Source organism: Peromyscus leucopus, chromosome 1, assembly GCF_004664715.2.
Source record: "Peromyscus leucopus breed LL Stock chromosome 1, UCI_PerLeu_2.1, whole genome shotgun sequence".
In the NCBI taxonomy this organism is placed as follows: domain Eukaryota; kingdom Metazoa; phylum Chordata; class Mammalia; order Rodentia; family Cricetidae; genus Peromyscus; species Peromyscus leucopus.
In genome coordinates, this window is record NC_051063.1 from 58839436 (window position 1) to 58862926 (window position 23491).

The following is a 23491-nucleotide window of genomic DNA, read 5'->3' on the forward strand; positions in this document are numbered from 1 at the left end:
TTATTTGATTTTTCTTTTTTTAAAGAAAAACACACCAACTTTTAAAGCCACATGGCTGTGTGAATTTAAGTGGTTTCTGGAACACAAATGGGCAAATAATGTATAGAATGTCATTAGAATCATGATGTCACTGTCACTGGTCCTGGGATTGCCAGGCCTTTTCTGATTATCAGATGCAACAAATGACGTCCAATTTTATTGACCAGTTTGGCTTCAACGATGAGAAGTTTGCAGATCAAGACGACATTGGCAAGTGAGTCTGTTTTCCTGTTTCTTTAATGACCTCTCACACATGCTTTTTAAAGTGAACTGTCTCCACACGGTTCCCGTGAGTGGCTTCGTGGATTCTGTAACAGCCCTGAGCTGGGAGACCCCCACCTGTTGCTTACTTACAGTATCCAACCTTGAGCCTAGGTAATTAGGAGAACAGCTAAGAGCCACACTCCAGGGGACCTTGTGGGGTGGGAGTGGGGTCAAGGGGTCTTTGTTTTTGAGATGAGTCTCACTATGTCGCCCCCTGCTAGTGTTGAAGTTGTGAGCTCAAGTATCCTCCTGCCTAAGCTTCCTAAGCATCTAGTACCATAGATACCTGCCCTTGCCCTCAAGTTACTTTGCTTATAAAGACCCCAGCCATCATTCTGCTCTTTTCAGCATATGTAATAGCATTACTGAGAGTAAGTCAGTAATTCTTTCCCATTTTGGTACCTGGTCAGAACAGTCACTGACTGTATAGCATGTTGTTGGGTACTGCATTCATTCCTGCAGATGACCAGGGCAGTAGGACCAGCCCTGTTTGCATGTGCTCTCTGCTCTGGGGAAGTCCCTGTAAGAATGTTGTTGGGGTGGTTTTGCAAGATCCAAGCACTCTAACCATTGTTCTGTGGTCAGAGTCAAATGCAGAGAGGGAATTAGAAACTGGCAGAGCAGTGAAAGGAAATGTACAAGGAGATTGATTGGCAGAACTGAGAGCCCAGACTCTAGCATCCTGCCTGGGAAGGAGAACACATCTCAACATGAGGTTCATGGATTATTGAGAACAGGGGTGAAGCGAGGATTTAAGCTATTGTGATTAGATCTCAGGTGATGTCTCTCACTGAGTCCACTGTGGCACCATAACAGTAGTTTGCAGTAGTTGTTAGACGTCAGCCAGTATAGGCTACTTTATTACACATTGGAGTTTGCAGTCTGGGAAGGTAGAATCTTTTTACAGCACACTGCATGAACTTCCTGTGCTGGCACTCGGGAGCAGAGGCTCTCCTGCAAGCAGCAAGCACTGAGGCAGCCAGCTGCCCTCCACGTTGGCGCATTTCTGTCCAGAAAGAACAAGAACACTGTACAAGGCCGTTATGTGTTTGTCATGTTAGCAGTCTGCACGCGTGTGTGCACACATGAGCATTCACACACATACACACACACACACACACACACACACACACACACACCCCATCCCCACCCCATCCCCACTTGACATCTTGGATTTTCCCATCTCAGCTCTTTTAAGTGTTAAGTTCAGAATTAGCATTCTCTTTTAGAACATGGTGCTGGGCTGGTGATTGGTTAGAACCGACCTTTGAGGATTGATCACATTATCCCACCACTTACAGTCATGTAGCTCATTGTAACTGCATTTTACCCCTCACTGTCATGGAGGCAGGATGGCATGGTTGCCCTGTGTTTCATTTATGAGTTTGTCCTAGTACTTTACAATGCTTTTGTGGTTTTTAATGTTTGGGCTTGGTTGTTAGAAAGCTTTTTTTCCTTGTTTTTTTTGGTGTAGTCCCTGGAACCATAGTTGGCACAGAAGTTAGAAATGCATTGTAGAAAGGCTATCAGGGGCCTCACAGCCTCATCTCAACAGGCTCCCATCCCAGCTGTCCTCTTTATCCATTCATTAGTACCAGGAAGACGGCACCATTGAATATAGCAATATAGTGGGTGTGTATATTACCAATGGAGAGTACAATGATAAGTACTTCAAATTTTGAGAGTTTCAGAGCACTGTTTACAGCTACCCATGGATAATTAACAATTCTTATGCTTTCTTTACAGTGTTTCTTTTGATCGGGTGTCAGACATCAACTTTACTCTCAATACAAATGAAAGTGTAAGTAAGTTTACTGTTGTAAGTGATATGCCACTGAAGAGGTGGAGAACCGATGGGTTTTGCTGGAGGCTGCATGTATTTGTCCTGTGCAAGAGAGCCCATAAGGAGAATGTATGCAGGCCTTTTACATGCTAGTTTAAAGTCCAGGCTTTCTTGGGAATTTTTTGTTGTTTACATAGAAGCTAACATTTTATATTTATGCTTTATTTGGGTATATGTGATAGGCACCTTTTTTTAAAAAGCAAATGGAAAAATAATTTTCACTGGTGATTTGAGAGAGAAAACAATTTTGACTTTAGTTGTTTTTCTTTTGCTCACTTTTTGTAGGGAAATATTGCCCTGTTTGAAGCATGTTGTAAAGAACGGATACAGCAGTTTGACGATGGCGGTTCTGATGAGGAGGATATCTGGGAGGAGAAGCACATTGCGTTTACTCCAGAATCCCAGAGGAGGTCCAGGTGAGCCGCGGCACCACCAGTGTAGCCTGAACCCAGGGCCAGTGCTTTGTTCTATCAGGAGGAATGCTCTGAAGAGTGGATGGAGGCCTGGAGAAGAAGACCCAGGGGTTAAGAGCACAGAGGTCTCAGTTTGATTGCCAGTGCCCACATGACAGCTCATAGCCACCTGTATCTCCAGTTCCAAGGGATCCAGTGCTCTCTCTGGCCTCTGTGGGTACCCGGCACAGAAGTGGTGGTACACAGACGCCTATACACATTAAATAAGTAGACAAGCAAAAAATATTCAGAGGAAATGGGCCAGCCCCCTCTTTCCAGCAACATGGCAGGTAAAGCCACCCTAAAAACTCTTTACATAGGAAGCATGGAATGTGACCCTATTGCCACCCCCCCCCACACACACATCCTTTTTTTCCCTTTTAACTTGGTTCTCCCTTGTAGGTAACTTAGTGAAGAAATTTTATGTATTTATTTATTTAGGTTGTGCATGTATGTGCTTGCAGGAATCAGTTTTTTCCTTTGAGCATGTGGGTCTTGGGCTCAAATTGAGTTCATCAGGCTTGACACAAAGCACTTTTACCCACTGGACCATCTCTATCCAGCAAGTAATGTCTAGCCAATTAGCAACCTCTTCCAAGTTCAGTGAGAAACTTTTCAAAAAATAAAGTGGGCCGGGCGGTGGTGCACACTTTTAATCCCAGTATTCACAGAGACAGGCAGATCTCTGTAAGTTTTAGGCCAGCCTGGTCTACAGAGCGAAATCCAGGACAGGCACCAAAACTACACGGAGAAACAGTGTCTTGGAAAAAAATAAATAAATAAAGCGACAACTGAGACGACCCCCCCCCATATCATCTTCTGTTCTCTACACACATGAAGGCATGCATGTATACGCTCTCACTCTCCAACTCTCTCTCACCAAGAAGCAGAGGAGATCAGTTCATTCAGAGGACATAACAGTTTTAAACTGCTTTTTACCTAATGACACAGATTCAAATTCAGCAAACAAAACTGCAAAGCGTGGTGAACAAATTGAGTTGATAGTTTTTTGATAGAAGAATTAAATTGGAAATCAGAAACAGGTCCCTGGGAACTGGGTATGGAGTCACGTACTGTTACCTCAGCACATGGGAGCTAGTGTAAGCTTGTGAGGGAGCTCTAGGCCAGCCCTCAGTTACATAGTGAAACTGTGGGAAAATAGGGGTGGGGGGGTAAGGAACTTCATGTTTTTTCAAACTGATGGAAAATAAAATGCCAGTATAGCAGAATGTGGGAAATAACTGGCCATATTAGATTTAAAGTACCTCGCTTCTGTGGCCTCGGCATATACATTAAGAAAATAGAAAATGAACAGATTAAAGCCAAATACATAGGCTATAGATTAGAGTAGGATCTGAACTCCAGAACAAAAACAGGAGAGGAAGCTTGTGAAATAGAAGTGGCTCTTTGAGAAGACCACTGTACTAAGCTGCCCAGTGAGCAGGAAAAGGTAGCAACTAATGGCAGGAATGAGTGTTCATGTCAGTAGAGGTTGGACAGATAGTAGAAAGATTGAAAACGATGAGAGATAATGAACAACCCATGTGCCAGTGGCACCCTAAATGATCTTTGAATGACACGAAGAACCATAATTAAGAAAAGGTTGGAGGGTGTGACATGAACAGTGCTGTATCTGTTAGGCTTGAGTTTCTATTCTAAGGCTTCTCCTCAGGGAGGCCTATTAGCACTCATCTGTAAGAACAATGCTTGGGGAGACAGAAACAAGAGGATAAGAAGTTCTAGAGATCTGGGTCTAAATGACTTCACTGATGTGCCAGTAAGCATTTCAGAAAGATTCTAAAATCACACTATTGCTTCTGGATACAAAAATTTGACTCGCTCACATTATAGAGAAGAAAACTGGGTTGTAGGGTCATAAGCAGAGATGCAGAAACCCCTTTAAAAGTTGTAACAGGTCAACTGTGGTAGCACATACCTGTAGTTTAGTGCTCAGAGCCTGAGGCAGAGGGATCAAAATTGTGTGGCTAGTCTGAGCTACGTAATGAGACTATGACCTAAAAACTATTTTTACGACAGATTAAATACAGTAACATAGAAAAAGGACCAAGTGTTTATTCCAAGACTGCAGAATTGCTTGAACCTCTTCAAGTGTCTACATCCAGTCTTAAATTTAAGCAATCTCCACACATTAGAAGTAGAAAGGAATTTTTCACCTTTATTAAAAGTATTGATGAAAACTATAGAGTTCACCTCATTAGCAGTCAAGGCTGAATGACTTCCTGTGGAGATTGTGAGCTTGCAGATGTGTCTGATGAGTAACTTCTGTTTAATATTATACCGGACTGCTAGACATTTCAGTTAGAAAAGAGAAAAGATGGCAAATCATAAAGGAAGAAATTGAACAGTTTTTGGACAGCATTGTTAATGTAGAAAGTTTGCTTGAGTATAGAAAAGGACTGTAGGATAATTCAAATGCATTTAGCAAAGTCTCACAGCTCATGATCAGTATAATTGTACCCCTCCCTACTGGAACTGTTGAAATTACTAAATGATGCTGTTCACAAGACTGTAAAAAGTAAGATACATAGCTCTAAAGGCTAGTACACTGAACTCTAAAACTCATGAGGGTTGATGAACTGGAGATAAGCTCTAGTTCCCCACATGGATCCATGAGATCCACACAGTACCCAACAAAATCCTAAGAAGTGATTTCTCAAACTATTTACAAGTTGGTTCTTAAATCCATACAGACAAAACACTTCCCAGAAGATTTTGACTCAGTTATGCACATCTCTTAATCTCAGCAGCAGCTGGATCTGTATTGATTGTCCCAGCAAAGCAAAGGTTTCATTTTAGAAGTTCTGGTCTCTTGTTAATCATAGTCAATTCTTCAGCTCCAGGTGACCAAAACCACTTAATTTTTTTAATACAGAATAGCAAATGCTCCAGATTCAGTCTCTGCTTCCTTCTCAAACTTCACAAGCCAGGCCTCCATCATTATGCATTGCTCTCAACATATTCAGACTCACACAGAACAATAGCCCATTAAACCCAAGTACTCAATGGCTTTCCCAGCTCAATGTTCTAGAATCCTTCTGTAGTTCTCTTCAAAATATGGTCTGGTGTGTCATAGCAATAGGCCATTCTCTGTGATTTCTGTTTTAGTTGGGTTTCTATTGCTGTGATAAAATACCAGCCCATATGCTGGCAAAGGACACATGCACTGGCACAGCTGGGGGAGAGTGCACTGCAGGTCAAGTCCATCAGGAACTCGCACATAGGCTTTAGAAGTCTCTTTCCCAATTGAAACAAAAGGGGGGGGGTTTCAGTACCCTAAGATGGTCTATAGAGGATGATGAGAAGAAAAGATCCCCGCCCTCAGGAGGCAGAGGCAGGAAAATCTCTGAGTTCGAGGCCAACCTGTCTACAAAGCAATTCCCAGGAGAGCCAGGACTACTCAGAGAAACCCTGTCTCAAAAAACAAGCAAACAAAAGAACAAAACAAAAGGTCTGGAAAGATGCTTAGTATGCTTGGCACATACAGAGTCTTCCTTTTTGTGAAATGGCATAGACAGGCACTGTTCAGCTGAAGTACCGTGTGTTTTCACTGTAAATTTCATTGTAAATGTCCTTTGAAAGCTTCCTGGACATGGCTGGTCACTGATTAAGCAGCTTAAATATGTCAATGTTGTTTTGTAGCTCCGGCAGTACAGACAGTGAAGAAAGTACAGATTCAGAAGAAGAGGATGGGGCCAAACAAGACCTGTTTGAGTCTGGCAGTGCAAGCGCAGAGGACAAGATGGAGGTGGACCTGAATGAGCGTGAGTCACCCAGTCCTTAGGAGTTAATATTCTAGTGCTTGAAATTGCCTTTTTTTTTTTTTTTTTTTTAATCTCTGTGAGGTTGAGGCCAGGACAGCCAAAGCTACAGAGACCCTGTCTCAAAAAAGAGGTGGGGGGTGGGGGGATTGCCTGTTTTTGAAAATTGGCAAAAGAATGGCCTGTGACATCTGAGATGTTCTCTGAGGCACAGTTGAGGTAGAAACACTGTTGCCACTGCTGTGTAACTTTGAGTCTTTCCTAGGGAGGAACGAGTTATATATACTTGGAGATGATCGGTTTGAACACTGTCTCTATACGGTTTAGCTAGAGAACATGCCCCCCACCCCACACACTCACCTCCCTCCAGAGCCAGGCACTGATACTGTAACAGCAGTGGAAAAAAATCACAGACTGGGCCTGGAGACATGGCTCAGTGGTTCTGAGTACATGCTGCCATTGCCAAAGACCTAAGTTCAGTTCATAGCACCCCATCAGGAGGTCCTTCATAACTGCCTCAAGCTCCATGGGATCTGATGCTCTCTTCTGCCTGCCGTGGGCACCTGGACACAAAGGTTTTTTTTTTTTTTTTTTTTTTTTTTTGGTTAGGACATAGACAGCCTATAGAAATGAGGAAATAATTGTGTCTTATGGAGTTATGAATGGAGTGCACCAGGGGAGCCAAATTAAGCTCAGATAATTGTAAACATGTCTTACAGTTGTGAAACTCCAAACTTTAGCCTTGTTCAGCTGGTCCACATCTGTACCCTCCTGCTTACTAACTAGAAGACTTGATTGTGCTGCCCCTTTAAAATCGGCAGGGGGAGGGCGCTCTGGCGTCTGCAGGGTTGCTCTCCTGGGCTCTGCCCCTGGGTTTGCACATTTCACACTGTTGTGCAGCAGGTCACCGGAGCTTTGTCATCCATCCCTGCCAAGCAGTCCCATTGCCCTCAGTCTCAGTGCTGCTGTTCTTTGAGATGTTTGGATCTAGCTAGTCTAGATGTCTCATGTATTCGGAGCCGTTACAGCCCTGTCATTGGGGACGGTGCACTCCACTCAGCAGTGCCTTCAAATTTATTCCCTGTTGTAGCTGATACAGGGCTTGTTTTTTTTTTCCTTTAAAGCTAAAGAATTTTCCAGAATCACTGGGCATGGTGACACATATCTGTAATCTCAGTCCTTGGGAGATGCAAAAGAATCAGCAGTTCAGGTTCATTCTCATTTACTCAGCAAGTCTGAGGCCAACTTGAGCTACAGAGCCTGTATCAAAAAACTGGAAAGAGAAAAAGGAGGGTCAAAAGAAAGGGGGTGGGGGCGGGAAGATGATGGATGGGGGATTCAGAAGGAAGTGAGCTAGTGTGACTTAAACAACATGCCTCTGCTGTACCTTGAGGGGATGTCTGGATGACCTTTGTACTTACTTCAGCACCACAGGACAGCAGCCTCCTATCTCCATGCTGTTTGGGAAAGGCTTCTTTTTTATCAGTAGATATGAGACACTTCACTCTCTGAACATGTGATCCACATGTGCGTGTACATGTGTGTGTGTGTGTGTGTGTGTACGCCTACCTCTCTCCCTGCCGCTCTCTTGGGTTGTTTGCAGAGTTTTGAGCAGTTTCTGCTGTTAGGTCTGGGAGTTACCTTGGGAAGGACTGTCACACATCCTAAGAGTATAGAATTCCTTCCCCGTAGTCTTCACTGTGAAGTAGAGCTCTTGACCCAATGAACTGGTGCCAGAACTTTGCATGTGGTGAGCAGGAAAATTAATTGTTAGGCGGAGTTTTGTATATACTTTGTAGCTTTGTAGAATATTTCAATTGGGAAATATTCATAGGAATCAAATTGCTAGATGAAAAGCCACAAGGGTCACCTTGCCTTCCAGTGATAGTGCCAGTCCCACCTCCCAGTAGCACCATGTTAACTTTTCTCCTAGAGGAACTACTTTCTTCTCATCTTGCCTGGGCTTAAACAGTTCTCCTAGCTCACATCCCAAGTGTCTGTAATGACAGGCATACCCCACCACACTCAGCCTCAGAAAGATGGTCCCTTTTTAAACTCAAGGATTGACTTCTTCAAGTGATAATCGTCCCTTCGTTTCAGCACCCACCTGGTCAGCCAACTTTGACGTCCCAATGGAAACCACCCATGGTGCACCCTTAGACTCAGTGGGCTCTGATGTCTGGAGCACAGAGGAGCCGATGCCAACTAAAGAGACAGGCTGGGCTTCGTTTTCAGAGTTCACGTCCTCTCTGAGGTGAGCAAGCATGTGCTGTCTTTTGAAGCTTTTCCTGCGTGAAGCAGGCAGTATGCATTTACTGGGAGCATGTGTTCTGCACCTTGTTTTACCTTGGAATGTGGCACCTTGAACAGGATTAATAGTCAGCATGTGATTGGGACATACTGACACAGCTGTGCACCACAGCAAATGAGAAAGGGAGGTTTTTCATCAGACACCCTGGGGAGATAAGCCCCAGGGTATTTAGCAGAATGGAATGGAAGATGCACTTCCAGAGCTGCGTAGTGTCTTAGGCTCCACAGGTGCATTGTGGGGAGTAAGAGCCGGTCCCTGACCAACACCTGTGGAATGGCACAATATAAGGCAGAGTCTGACTTCCCTGTGTCTGTGAGCTTGGTTCTCACTTGCCATCAGTCTAGTGCTGTAAATTAGAGTGCAAGCAGGTGTCACTGCGGCTCAGTGACAGACCTCATTGCATAATTTTCCTGTATAGCTTTGTCAACATTTGAATATTAAGTGTGGATTTCATGTTTCATTTTGTGTAACTGAGGTCTGTTCCCACTGCTGACATCTGAATTTTCTCTTTTCTGAAAGCACAAAGGAGTCTTTAAGGAGTAATTCTCCTGTGGAAATGGAAACCAGCACTGAGCCTATGGATCCCTTGACACCTGGTGCTGCTGCCTTGGCCACTCAGCCAGAGGGTAAGTACAGTATGCCAACATGCCCACAGCAGGTAGAAGAAACAGACAGGCTGTGGCTCTAATGTCTGTTGGTCATCATAGAGAAGAACCTGTATTGTGGCAGAATCACAAAACGGGGAGTCTAGAAGGGATTGGTTCCAGGTGTCCATCTTGTCAGGGTTAAGAATAGGTATCTAAAGTCAGAGAGAGGAGGAAGCATAATGCCCAGAGTGGAGAAGACCAGACTAGATACCATGCCTCCATCCTGTTCCTGAAGACCCCCTGGGGTTTTGCCGAGGCACATGGGGTATGAACTTGATCTCCCCATATGAGCAGATGAAATGGTCATAGGTGTCTGAATCCTAGGGAGCTATCTCATTGCTCAGAATGTTCACCTGTGTTCCTTGCATTGACCCTGAACTGTTTGCAGACTGGTGAAGAGCCATTGGGAGAGTGAACCAGCAGCGCCTGTGGTAGGGAGTGTGTGTGTGTATGGAGGCAAGAGCCTCAGGAAGAGCGAAGCAGTGAGTTTCTGGGAAAAGAAAGAGGCAGTGAGCAGAAGCCTCAGAGCCAGAAGAGGTAGCTGGTGGGGGCATTATCACTCCAAATAATTGAGCCCAAAAAAATTCTGTCAGCACTCCATTGACCTGGTATTCGGGTTTCATTTTTGTTGCCATGATAAAACATCTGACAAAAAAAAAAAAAAAAAAAAAAAAAAACCTAGGAAAGAAAAAGCTCCATTTGACTTACAATTCAGGTTCTAGTCCATCATTTGGGAACTCAAGCAGCTGGCCACATGGCATCCACCTGCAGGAGCAGAGGCCATAAAACACCACCTTGATTGTGTTCTACATCAGTTAACATCTGTATAATGCCCTCAGACCCACCTGATAGAGTTACTCAGTTGAGATGCTCTTTGTGAACTGTGGCAACTTAATATTTAAAACACCATTGTAGCTGGTTTGATGAGTAAGAAGCTAGAGGCACAGGATAGTCTCCTCTGCCTGGGGTTGCACAGATTGAGAGTGGGAGTAGGGGCACTGGGTTCAGACCCAGAAATCTGACAAGTCCAAGCTCATGACCAACGTACCTTGTGGCCTCCTATCGTAGAACAAAGGAAAGACCCTTAGGCACATTCCCCCATGTTGTAGAGTAGACCTAGGAACAATGGGGGTGTGCTAGGAGGGAAATGGGACCATAGAGCTGAGAAGGCTCTTTGGAACTTAGCAGTCCTCCATTGAGGAAAACATGTGAGAGAGCCACCCCAGTGGGCATTTATAAGCAACTTGTGCCCATCAAGAGTTGGAGCTGCTACTGTTAACATCTTGAAGCAGTAGGCAGGACTAAGGCAGGGGAGTCTTTCTAGAAAAGGGCATCAGCTCCACAGTAGGTCTGTTGGATATGACTGTCCACTGTGTGCATTTTCAGCACCAGGCAGTGTGGCCATGGAAGCCAGCTCAGACGGGGAAGAGGATGCCGAGAGTACAGACAAGGTAACTGAGACCGTGATGAATGGCGGCATGAAGGAAACACTCAGCCTCACTGTAGACGCCAAGACAGAGACTGCAGTCTTCAAAAGGTAACCAGAGCCTGGGGCTCCTACGGTGACAGCTTGTCAGGAGGAAGGGGGAAGAGGGGAAGAAACCAGTGTGACATGTTTAGATTCCAATGAGTATTTAAAAGCTAGCTTGCTGTCTTCCTAACATCTCCATTCATGTTAACCAAGAGATGGAGAGTTTTAGGCCCCTAAAGTGCATTTTTCCTCATGTGTGTGTGTCTTCAGAGTCTAGCAGATTGACAGTGTTCAGCTTTGCTAAGTTGACGTGGACAGAGGCTGCAAAGGCCACCTGTCATCCAAGGCTCAGCAGTGTGCAGATAGATTGTATTCTGTAGATGTAATGCAATCATTGTAATTCAGCAGCAAGAGGTTAGTGCTAACTCCACCAGACTTGATTAGAAAATAGCAGACTCACTTCTGTAATTCATGGAATAGAAAAGCAATCGTAAATCCAGATGGAAATTTACATCTGGAAGCTATAGAGGGTAACAGAAAACACTTCCATCATGATCTGGCCTGCAGCTGAAGCAGTGCCTTTCTCATTGCCTAATGAGGACACCACAAGACAGAACCACGAATGAGAGAAGTAGATTGTAAAGTTATGCCATGTGTGGCGATGCAGTCAGCACTTGGCCATTAAAAACTTGCACACTCGGAGATGGAGAGGCAGTTCAGCGGGTAGAGGGCTTGCCGGGCAAGAGTGAGGGCCTGAGTTGAATCCCAAGTGCTCACTGCAAAAGTGGGGCATGGTGGCACACACTTAGGGAGGCAAAAACAGGAGGAACCCTAGGGCTTGCTGGCCAGCCAGCCTAGACTACTTGTTGGACCCCAAGTCCCAGTGTGAGGGACTAAAAAAAACAGAAGTGAATGGCTCCTGAGGCATGACACCAGGGTTGAGCTCTGACTTCCATATGCATGCACAGGCAAGTGCATGTGCACTCACATGTATACACATATGCAAGCAAGTGCACACTTGTACACACATGCACACACACAAACAAGTAAAATGACTCAGTAAGTAAAAGCATTTGCTATGCAAGCCTGATAACCTGTTTTTATTCCCTGGGACTCATGGTAAAAAGAGAGAACAAACCCCTGAAAGTTGTCCTCTGAGACACACAGATACACACACACACCTACCTCACATATACACATATAATAATGAATAAAATAATTTTAAAAATAGCAAAGAATTCAGCCTATTTGTTTTTCCCATTTTATTTTATGTGTATGGGTGTTTTGCCTGCATATATGTCTTCACCACATGTATTCAGTGCCCACAGAGGCCAGAAGAGGGTGTCAGGTCCCCTGAGACTGAAGCTGTAGGTGGTTGTAAGCCATCATGTGAGTAGTGGGAATTGCAGCCAGTGCTCTTAACCGCTGAGCTATCTCTCTAGCCTCCTCCACAGTATATTTACGTTACAAGACTGTATAACATCAGCATGAGGTCACATTGGGGTGACATAAAATTACTAGTGATAATGGGACATTACAGACAGAGCCAGCGTGACCTAGTGTCTGCTTTTCCTCAGCACTGGGTTGGTGTCTTAGTGAATGCAGTATAAAAATATAAGATGTAAAGATGTGAGGTAGAGAAAATGGTCATTGTTTATAGACTGACTTTCTACATAGAACATTCTGATTAAATCTATAGATAAGAATTGGAATTAATTTTTTTGGATGCATAAGAAAACTCATTTGTCTTATAAACCAGGCGATTGAGGTGTATGTGCTTTAATAAAATGTGAGCCTTCATCAATGAGAATATAAATCTTAAGGGAAAAGAATTTAAAATCTTATTGGAACCTATAATAAAGACTGAAATAAATACAGAGATGTGCCAGATTTATTAATGGAAAGGTACCTTCAACAAACGTTTTTCTCAACAAACGTTTAAAATTAGTCAGATCCCCATCATCCCACAGACAGTTTCACAGAAGTTGTGCTATTCTGAAGAAGAGCAGAAAGAAACCCAAAGTCACTTTGTGGTAAGGAGTCAGGGCTTCACCATAGGTAAATCTTAAGACTGGTTAATAAAGCACTGATGACCAAATACTAACAGAGAGGCCCCTCCTCAGCCTGAACTTAATAAGTTAGAACGACATGCACTCCAGTGAGGAAGACTGCAGACGAATGAGAAATGATTGCCCCCTGGGGAGAAAAATAAAATCAGGCCTCTCCTCATTTGAAGAGGAATGACATGTTCATGCAGCCTTTAGACAGAAAATGTCTTGACTGTTTAGTATGAAATGTTTTTTAACTATAAAGGAAAATATTGATGAATGTATTCAATTTTTAATATTGCCAAAGACACAGTTAAAAGACAAGCCCCAACCAGGAAAGAGTAGGTAGAATATAAAAAGAGTCTGATGTCAGCAAGAGAGAACTCACATTTAAAGGTGAATATAGGATATACTGAGGTTTGCATCTGTGGAGGAAAACGAGAAGCAAAGCACACAGGGATGCCTGGCTGCTGGCCAATATCAACTGCAGTGCTGCTCAGTGCCATTGCCAGCTTAAGTTACAGAAAATGCCAAACTCACCCAGATCATTTCATGATGGCAGTGAAGCCACTCCAAAACCACAGAAGTAAACACAAAATAGAGCCACTTATTTGTAAGCAAACTAAATACAGAAGTCCTGTGGGTGTTAGTTACTGACTGAATGCAAAGGTTCATCCTGAGCTGGCGCACGCCTTTAATCCTAGCACTCAGGAGGCAGAGCCAGGCAGATCTCTGTGAGTTCGAGGCCAGCCTGGTCTTCTACAGAATGAGTTCCAGGACAGGCGCCAAAGCTACACAGAGAAACCCTGTCTCGAAAAACAAAAACAAAAACAAAAAAAAAAAAAAGTTTATCCTGAAATTCAAGGATGGTTGGATATCAGGGAAATCCATACATCAGATCAAAGAAATTTGACTTTTTTAAAATAAAGTTTTATACTTAGTACATGGTTAATACTGTAAACCACCATAACAGAAGGGTGGATTCCATTAACTTGCTAAGAATTAAAGAGAAGTATCAGTCAGGAGGAGAGAGGGAAGCTGTCCTGGAAAGAAAGGATGGAGATAGGGAGAGAGCTTGGGAAGGAGTAGGAGAAGCGGCTTGTTTGCAGACGTGGCAGTGAGCCAGCCAGGTCGGTAGCAAACAGAACTCAGCAAAACCTCAGAAGAGTGGTCGAGCCAATTTCTTTTTTTAATGAGTAGCCTTAAGCTGGGGGTGTTGGTGTACACCTTTCACAAAACACATCAATATATCCATTTAGGAATTTTTTATTAAAAAAAATGTATACAATATATTATGATCATACTCCCCCCAACCTCTGTTAGATACATCCTCACCTCCCTACCCACCCAAACTTTGTATTTTCTCCAAAACCAAACCAAGAAAATGCAAATCAAGCAAACAACAGTAAGACAAAAAATACTACAACAGAACTGAACACAAACACACAGACAACCATGAAGTTCATTTTCATTTAGGAATTATTGTAATGAAGATTTCTGTAGAGAAGTTTGAAGATGACCTAAGCAAGTGGAGACGTCTGTAGCCCATCGTGGGACAGCTCAGTGCTACAGAGACATCCATTAACTCAAATTAGCCTTGAAGTTCAGTAAGAGTTCTTAGAAGGAATTTGTTCCGAATACTCTTAAACTGTAGGTAGAAAGTCAAGGTTCTTAGCTTGCCTGGAGGACAAAGAGGTCCAGTTAAAAGATCTGCCTGCTGCCTGTGCAGTCATGCTGCAAAGACACGGGCATTGAAGCTGTGATGTTCTTGTAGTTGAGGGGTGGCCATGATGATGAAGCTAAAGAGGGCAGGGTTGCTCGGTGGTAGAGCCTTTCCTAGCATATATAAGGCCATGTTCATCCCCAGCATCCTTTTGAAAAGTAAGAGTGGAAAGAAGTTAGTTCCCCTGAAAAAGTCAAGTCCAGTCAGTCCCCCCTAAATAGCTTGTAAAGCAACCGCAGGGGGATTACAAAGAGAATACAAGTTGATGGGGCTATGGAGGCAACTCTGTGGGTAAAGTGTTTGCTGCCTAAGTATGAGTACTTTAGTTTACAGCCATGTAAAAGGTTAGCACAGGTGTGTGCAACTGTGGCCCCAACATTGAGTGGACAGGCAGACCCTAGAGGCTTGCTGGCCATCCAGCTTAGCTTTGAGAGCTTCAGGCTTATGGAGAGACAATGGCTCAGATAATGTGAGGAGCAGTTGAAGAAGGTAGGTAACGTCAGCTTTTGACCTCCAGGCATGCATACATGGGCAAATGCACAGAGTCATACGCCACACCCACATAAAAGAGAAACCAACTGTACATAGTGGCACATGCCTGTCATCTCAGCACTTGGGAAATTGAGGCAAGTGTTGACTGTGTTAATGTCTTGCTTCATATCTAAAACATATCCGTAAGAGAATGCATATACACCTAGGTCTTCAATGTCAGTCCTCATTCTCTAGACCCTGTGCGTGGGTCTGCTTACAGAAGCTCTTTCCTCTCAGGAACCCTCTGAGGTGCAACTGTGAGATGTCCACACTTTCCAGGTGTCCACACTTTCCAGGAGCTGAGCATTAGAGCTAAATGGTGTGCCCATAGTCTCATGGGAATTAACAGAGAAAAAGGTAGACTCTGCTTCTGACCTGTGGGCAGAAAACCAGAAGGGTGGCTGGAGAGAGATTGCTCGATGGTTAAGGACACTTTCTGCTCTTTCAGAGAACCTGTGTTCAGTTCCCAGTACTCATGTCAGGCAGCTCATAGCCATCTATGGCTCAAGCTCCAGGAGACCTGCAGTCACGTACACATGCTCACATACAGATAGACACACCTACTCATCATTAAAAATAAACCTTAAGCCTGGCGGTGGTGGTGAACACCTTTAATCCCAGCACTCAGGAGGCAGAGCCAGGTGGATCTCTGAATTTGAGGCCAGCCTGGTCTACAGAGCACCAGGACAGGCACCAAAACTACACAGAGAAACCCTGTCTCGAAAAAAAAATAAATAAATAAAAATAAACATAAACCTTAAAAAAATAATGAAAACAGGACTGGAGAGATGGCTTAGAGGTTAAGAGCACTGGCTGCTCTTCCAGAGGTCCCAAGTTCAATTCCCAGCAACCACATGGTGACTCACAATCATCTGTAACTTCATTTCCAGGAGATTTGACACCTTCTAGCCTCTGTGGACACCAGGTATACACATGGTACACAGATTTACATGCAGGCAAAATACTCACATACATAAAGTAAAAATAAAAAATAGAGCCGGGCGGTGGTGGCGCACACCTTTAATCCCAGCACTCGGGAGGCAGAGCCAGGCGGATCGCTGTGAGTTCGAGGCCAGCCTGGTCTACAGAGTGAGCTCCAGGAAAGGCGCAAAACTACGCAGAGAAACTGTGTCTCAAAAAAAAAAAAAAAAAAAATAGAGACAAAACCAGAAACTGTAATGCACAAAGAATTGAGATGATCATATTGATATTAAAAATCTCTATTCAGTGATTAGAAAGAGCAGAGAGCAGATTGGGAAAGACATGCGTAGTGCCTAAACAAGAAACTGGAATTTAGTGTTCAGATAATCTTTGTATGATGATGGGAACAAGAAAGGCTGCTGGGGTGTGGTCCCAGGAGTCAGCAGTGCCTGTCAAAGACTGTAGGCAGCCCAGGCCTGTCTGGACTACAGAGAAAGTGTCTTCTCTAAGACAGTTCCGTAGAGCCTAAGCTGGCCTCAACTCACTATGAGGATAATATTGAATTTGTGATCTTCCGGACTCCACCTCTCAGATCCTGAGGAGGTAATTACCTTGGGCTTGGTGAGACTCTTCCAAGTGAGCCATGTCTCCAGCCTAGCTAGTCACTTTGAGACTAGTTTGGGCTACATAGTGAGACCTGTCTCAAAGAGAAGGAAGTGGATGGGATGGGCAGAAGAAACCCAATCAGAATATGAGCAAAAAACAGCAGTTTACAGGCAGGCAAACCAAAAAAGACTGAAAAGGTAAAGAAAGCATTCTGAGTCACTGTAGAGATGAGAGCAGGCACCACAACCCATTTCTTCAGAAATTTCCGGAGATTGGAAAGGGACTTAAGTTGGGGACCAGGCCTTGATAGTGGGGAAGGCATGTTTGTAGGAGAGGTTCTTTGCTGATAAAAAAAAGATGGCCTGCACCAGGCAGTGGTGGCACACGCCTTTAATCCCAGCACTCAGGAGGCAGAGGCAGAGGCAGGTGGATCTTTGTGAGTTCAAGGCCAGCCTGGTTTACAGAGCGAGATCCAGGAAAGGCGCAAAGCTACACAGAGAAACCCTGTCTCGAAAAACAAAAAAACAAAACAAAACAAAAGGCCCGTGATGTTCTCCTGGATGTACCACCCTAAGTAGTGTCTGTGCTGGTGGTTACTTGAGGCCTGGAGCTTGAGTGAGGTTTGGTTGCTTGTGGCCACAGAGAAGTGGTGCTCACCATGGGCATAGTGTTGTTGCTCAGGAACGTGTGGCCCTTCAGATGTGCAGGATTCAGAGAAGTAGACTTGAAATAAAGACAGTCTGGATAAGTGCACTAGAGTAGAAGGGGTAGGAGAGGGTGAGAAAAGTGAGTTGACAAAGAAGTTAGGAGGGATTGGGATGCCGCTTGGTGATCCAGTACATGTTTAGCATGCCCATGCCCTGGTTCCACCCCCAGCACTATAGAAAGCCTAGGGGTCAGACCTGCACCCGATCTGTAGGTTGTGATTAGTTTCCTGAATGGCCTGGTAAACTGCCCTAAAGTTGGGGGTTTCATGTGCAAGTCCAAGCCAACGCTTGGATCTGAGGAGGACTTGCTTACCTTCGGAAATTGGGTGAAGTGGGAATCCAGGTAGAGCGAGACACAGATAAGTTTCCAGATCAGTCAGGAATGTGCCTGCTCTCTTCTCCATCAAGAACTGCCCACAGGCAACTTTGGCTCCCATTCGCTGCTGCTTCAACTCTTGGCTCCTTGTTCCTTCCTAGTGTCTGCTCTAGGCATGCGCTGTTGGAGGGCAGCAGAAGGCTTTCTACTGCCTGGCTTAGCAGTGGGTACCTCTTGTCTGAGGCGAGGCTGCAAGCCAGGAACTCGTGCGAGTGGTGGGCGTGGCCTTGAGTGCACGGTGGAACTAAAGGCTCCTGTTCCTTCAAACAGGTTCTCTTCACACCTCCACCGAATCTGCGGGGTGCCATGTGCAGTCGTGGACATGTTTCCCCAATTCCTCATTTCTAGGAGTGTTCTGAAACTCTTGTACGTTTCTTTTTCTGTTTTGCACACTTGGCCTCAGAGTGTTGAAGTCCTACCGGTATGTACGGTGACACGGACCGCTCTTTCTCAGACACCAGCCACATTACATTGTCCCTCTCAGTTCCCACCTGCGTGTGGTCCCTTCCTCTTGTGGTTTCCCCAGTCACTGTCTGCATTTCTGTGATCCTTCCACCCTGAGCATGCTCAGCCCCAGGGCTTGCCTCCATGGCAGTCATGACGTCAGAGCCATCTGCATGTGACCTCATCCTCTGGCCCTGGACATCATGCCTGGTATGTGATGCACCTGTCTTCTTCTCTCCTATAGTGAGGAAGAAAAACTGTCTACCTCTCAAGATGCTGCTTGCAAAGATTCAGAAGAGAACCCCGAACCAGCAGAGGCCAAGTGCACAGCTCCCCAAACCCCCAGCAGTAGTCCTGAGCAAAGGTAACCACCCCACCTGCCTGTACCCTCTGAAGGTTCTACCATGCCTCTGCTTGACATCTCCTGGAAGTTAGAAGGGAGTCAACACTTGAGGGTGGGGCCTTGAAAGGTCTGTACAGCTGTACCGAAACCTTTAGCAGTGTGCTAGGCACAGTGGCATTTCTCGGGTCTCAAGGAGTCAGATGCCCCAGCCAGCAAGCCTACCTGATGTGCTGCTTGTGCAGGAAGGGTCCTGGGGAGAAATGATTGCTTAGGCAATCTCAGTTTCCTGACTCAGTTCTTCTGAGGCTGTACTATGAATGGTGTTGAGCCCTTCAGGATTGGAGTCCTCAGTGATCCTGTGATGGGAACAGGCCTAACTGCCTCATTTCCCACAGTCACACTTGGGACACCACGGGACTTGTCTGAGGCCCTTTGCCATGGACTGCTAAATACTTGAAGTCCTAGAAGGGGAGACCCTGTGAGATCAATCCCTGGAAGGTTGATACCATGTGGGTGGGTCCCACTGCCAGAGCCATTTGATTGGGATGTGGTGTTTTCTTTCTAGTCATCTTTTGCTTAGATTGAGCCAGTGGTCTGAAGGGATAGGCCAAGCCAAGGGCCTCATCTGCAGAGGGCATATATATGTATATGTGTATATATGTATATATGTGTGTGTGTATATATATATGTATATACATTTAACATATGTATTCCTTCTGGAAGGAATAAAGTGACCTTTAAAGCAATTGCAGAGGCATTGTGCTTTCCCCTGGCCAGACTCCCCTGTAGGCTGCACTCTGCAGAACCAGTGAGCAGGAACCAGCAGGGGGCGCTCACCACTCCTGCTCTGGAAGCGCCTATTCATGCAACCCTCCGCCCTGTTTGGTTTCTCATAGAAATTCTAGGCAAAATGAAGTATGGGTTATGATTAAAAATTGTCTTTTTGCCTATAAAATTAATTGTAGGTACTGTGTAAGCAGATAGTTCTTGGGAAGGCTTGGGAAAAAAGGGCACCAGCTAGGCTTCTAGCTATTTGGGAAAGTCCCCCTTTTCCTGGGGTTTGCAAGTATCTTTAAATGGTTACATCTGCCCGTTGTTTCCTGAGTTGAGGCTGTGGAACAGGCAGGACAGCCAGGCCGTCTTGACAGAATTCATACAAGAGGCTGCATTCGCTTCTTGGCTCTGCCTTGGTGACTTATTTGCCAAAGGGCACCTTGGGTTCCTCTCTAGCTGTTCCTTTTCTTTTCTCTATGTAACAGTCCTGACTGTCCTGGACTCACTCTGTAGACCAGGCTGGCCTCAAACTCACTGGCCTGCCTCTGCCTCTTAAGTGCTGGGATTAAAGGTGTGCGCCACCACTGTCCAGCCCTCTCTAGCTTTTTATATGGGCATGAAAGGCCCTGCCCTTCAGTCTGCAGGATGAGCTGCAAGATGTTAGGGCAAGCCAGTAGAAGAGCCGGCACTGCTTGTATTGGGCCATCTGCCCTTCCCCACCCAGCACTGGTTAGAACAGGACTCACTGGTGAAGCCACAGTGGCAGGTGTCTCATAGCCCAAAGAGCATGCTCAAAGGGAGACTGTAGAGTTGCATGTAGAAGTGAGGGTACTGGGGTTGGCCCCTGAGCAGTGCCAGTGAGCTGGTGCCAGGGAGCTCAGTGTACTGTCAGCACTCGTGTTGGAAGCAGCCAGTGGGGTGGGCAGAGTGTAGATGCGCGCGCGCGCGCACACACACACACACACACACACACACACACACACACACACACACACACACACACACACACACCCGTGCTGCTGGCCCTGCTCTGGGTCCTGGCCTTCCCAGGACGGTTCTTAGTGGAGCCTGAAGGGTTTGCGTGGCCACTGTATCTAGCTCCACCAGTCTCGTCCCACCTGTTGTTTTCACAGCTGGTGTGCTAGTGTTTGCACACACCAGCCTCACAAAGCCCTAGAGTGGACGGTATTGTCCCCTTGCTGCTGAGGGGAAACAGGACTGAGAGGTTAGCAACCTAACTTTGCAGTCACAACCAGCTCTGTCGGACTAGAATTCTCAGGGACTAAGGCACCATCATGTGTAATTAGAGTACAATTTTGGGGAGCACCTGCTGGTTCCTGTCACAGCTGGCAGGCCTCCCGCAGGGAAAGCAGTCCAGGGAAACAGTGTTTGTGTCCTTCTGGCTACAGCCTGGCTGAACCTGTCCGGTGCCTCGGCTCGGGTTGGGGTTGTGGCAGAAGCCCCAGTCTGCTTCCATTGGCTACTTGTCTGTCTGTGGCTGTGCCCTCCCTGTGTTCTCAACAGTGGGCCTCTGCACACACCTTTTCCTTCCCGTTTCCTAGTAGCAGAGCTCGGCTCTGCAGGTGGAAGTCGGTTTGCACCCCCGTAGGACAGAGCAGAGTTTCTGAAGCCCAGAGCTGAACTATGGTGTGCACACATACCTACGTGCAGTTCTGAGCAGCTGCGTGGGCAGCTTCCAACACCTGCTCCATCACCATTGGCAGCTGTGTGCCCTAGGGAGGGTGGGCAGAGCTGACCCGCTCAGCTTCAAGTGCCTCAGGTGTCGTCTCCTTCTCTGTAGGACTGACCAGCCAAGCATGCCAAGCGACACGTCAGTTAACGGCCCTGTATGATGAGTGACATCTGCTGCTGCTGACTGAGGACTGCAGGCCACCACCACCCAGGGGCTCTGGAGGGGTCACCCAGAGCTACCAAGCCGCCACTGCTGCACTCTGCAAGGGATCAGGACCAGCAACCTTTATACTCTAGATTCTAAGACATTGTACAGAGAAATTCAGAAGTGTAAAAATACTGCACATTGAGAAATACCAAGAATTTTTGCGTATGTTTATATTGTATTGATCTAAATAATGGGTAGCCTGTGACATCAGATCTTGCCGCCCATGTAATAATAGTAGTGATACATAGTTCAGATGGTTGTAAGAATAGTTTTATAAAGTGACTACACAGATCTATTGTATTCAAAACATAACTATTTGACAATTATTAGTGTGACCAAAGTATTAGGCAGTTTTCATACATTTTCCACCTTGTACAAAATTCTGAATTCATTTTTCTTCCAGGTTGGCACGGAAGCTGTCGATGGAAAAGCCCTCTGCGTGTTCTTTTGGTTGTTCTGACTTACAAAGTGATTTTGAATAATACTCGGTGTTCTTTTATAACCCGCTTTTGATTGGTAACTGTTTTCTGTATTGTTGCAGATGGATCAAATGCGTGAGTCTTGGTGGAGATTAAGTATTTATTGCTATGACTTAGTTCTTGTAAAGCCATATGTTCTGTTGAGGTCTTGTTTGCTCAGAGCGTTTCTTTTACAGGTGAAACACTAGACTATTGGAGTATACATGACTGTGGTCGGGTTGGCTTTTTTTTGTTTTTGTTTTTGTTTTGTTTTGTTTGGGGGGGGTTCTGTTTTTTGTTTTGTTTTGGTAGTTCATCTGCCTTTTAACCCAGTCACCAAAACATCCCTTGTCAGCAAGCATCACTGGTGGCCATTTCAGAGTGGTCTGCATCCACACTGCTCCGAGTCACAGAAGTGAGTCCCTGGAAATGCTCGCGCTGGTGACGGAGTAGGATGCGTCCATCAAGCGGGCTGGCTTTAACAGAATCACAACCTGGCACCAAGCATGTTTCTTGTTTTACTGTACCTTGTGAGCTTTTCACTCGTGAACCAGTGGATTTTGAACTGGTCTGTGTGTATATAGTGATTATGGATACTAATTCAGTGTAATTTATAATTTTCTATGTCAGCATAAACACATCCCAGCCTCCTCCAACAGCTGAAGCAATGGCCTGCGCACTGCCGTGGCGTCTGGGGAAAGGGCTCAGTCACCTCACCTCCTGCACTTTTAGATGCAGATCAGTTTTTCATTTCTTTAATAGGAAATTCTTCACGTATTTTTACATCATTTGTTTTTCCTGACCAGTATTTAAAACCAAAAGGATATTCTGAAAAATGGCCAACAAGTTTTTTAGAACCAGCATCCCAAGCAGCGTGCCTACATGACATCGAGTGTGCAAAGAAGAGTCAAGTGTCCGATGCCTTACTCCTTCCTCGCTTCTCACTGTAGACAGTGCAGGGGCTGCCTCAGGGGACCGAGGCAGGTCTGGTCACCAGGCTCAGTGGGCAGCAGGAGGCTCTGGGACTGGTGGTGAGGGGCTCGGTGGCCTGTGCATGCCCACCCAGGACCCTTAAGTCACAGCTCCTTCAGGAGAGGCTGCTCTCCTCTGGAACCTGGTGCCACCAGAGGACAGGGCTCCTTCTGCTCGTCTCAGGGATGGTCGACCTGCGTGGCCCAGGACCTCACATTGCTGGCGGATGGTATGCTCCTGTCTCTCCTGGTGATGAGCCTTGCTTGCCACAGCCAGGGTTTGGCCCTCTGTCAGCCCACACTGCCTCTTTGCTGTGGATTGGGCTGGCTTTTCCATCCCACCGTCCACTAGGGAAGGAGCACTTGGGTGCTGTCTTTGGGGAAGAACTTAGGTTTGCTTGGGGAACGGCTGTGAGGGTAAGAGGGACGGGGGTGTTGGGTAGGAGGGTGCCAGCCAGGGCTTGAGATGAGTTCCTGCTCCTTTCCTTTCTGTGTATTGGCCGTATGAATCGCAAGACTAACAGATGTCTGCAGTACAATACCTGTATTAAAAGTAATAACAAAATAAAGCCTGATGCTTTCTTTCTAAAGAGTTCTCTTGTGCCTTCTTTGGGTTCTAGTAGCCACATGGTATGGGTCTGTGCCCAGAGTCCTCCAGCTTTCTCCTGTCTTGGCTCTTGGGCATGCCAGCTCCGGAGAAACGCTCTCAGCCACTGCTGTGACCCACACCTACCTACAGCCATCAGTGCCTGACCCATGGGTGCTCAGTACGTTTTTGCTAAGAGGAATTGGCCATCAGCTGCCGTCTTGAGATACTCTGCCTGGTCCTCCAGCTTGTCAGCTTTGTCATGTCTCTCGCCCTGCTGCTCTGATTGCCAGCAGA

General features: G+C 45.7%; 1 protein-coding gene across 15 annotated transcripts in view; it reads left to right on the forward strand.

The window, feature by feature from the left end:
• Ppp6r3 (protein phosphatase 6 regulatory subunit 3) overlaps positions 1-23198 on the forward strand; it is a 133604-nt gene extending 110406 nt beyond the window's left edge. For 4 of the 15 annotated variants that reach the window (XM_028871574.2, XM_028871541.2, XM_037208621.1 and 1 more), the window contains 10 exons: positions 156-253; positions 2050-2104; positions 2432-2562; positions 6259-6380; positions 8478-8631; positions 9208-9314; positions 10722-10872; positions 18122-18139; positions 18407-18526; positions 21081-23198. In XM_028871574.2, the coding sequence (XP_028727407.1) occupies positions 156-253; positions 2050-2104; positions 2432-2562; positions 6259-6380; positions 8478-8631; positions 9208-9314; positions 10722-10872; positions 18122-18139; positions 18407-18526; positions 21081-21132 (1008 nt within the window). In that variant the 3' untranslated portion in view covers positions 21133-23198. Of the gene's footprint in view, positions 1-25; positions 128-155; positions 254-2049; positions 2105-2431; positions 2563-6258; positions 6381-8477; positions 8632-9207; positions 9315-10721; positions 10873-18121; positions 18140-18406; positions 18527-21080 lie in introns of those variants that run through there. The other 11 variants (XM_037208602.1, XM_037208616.1, XM_028871591.2 and 8 more) reach the window with 6 other exon arrangements.
• Positions 23199-23491: the final 293 nt, after the last annotated feature.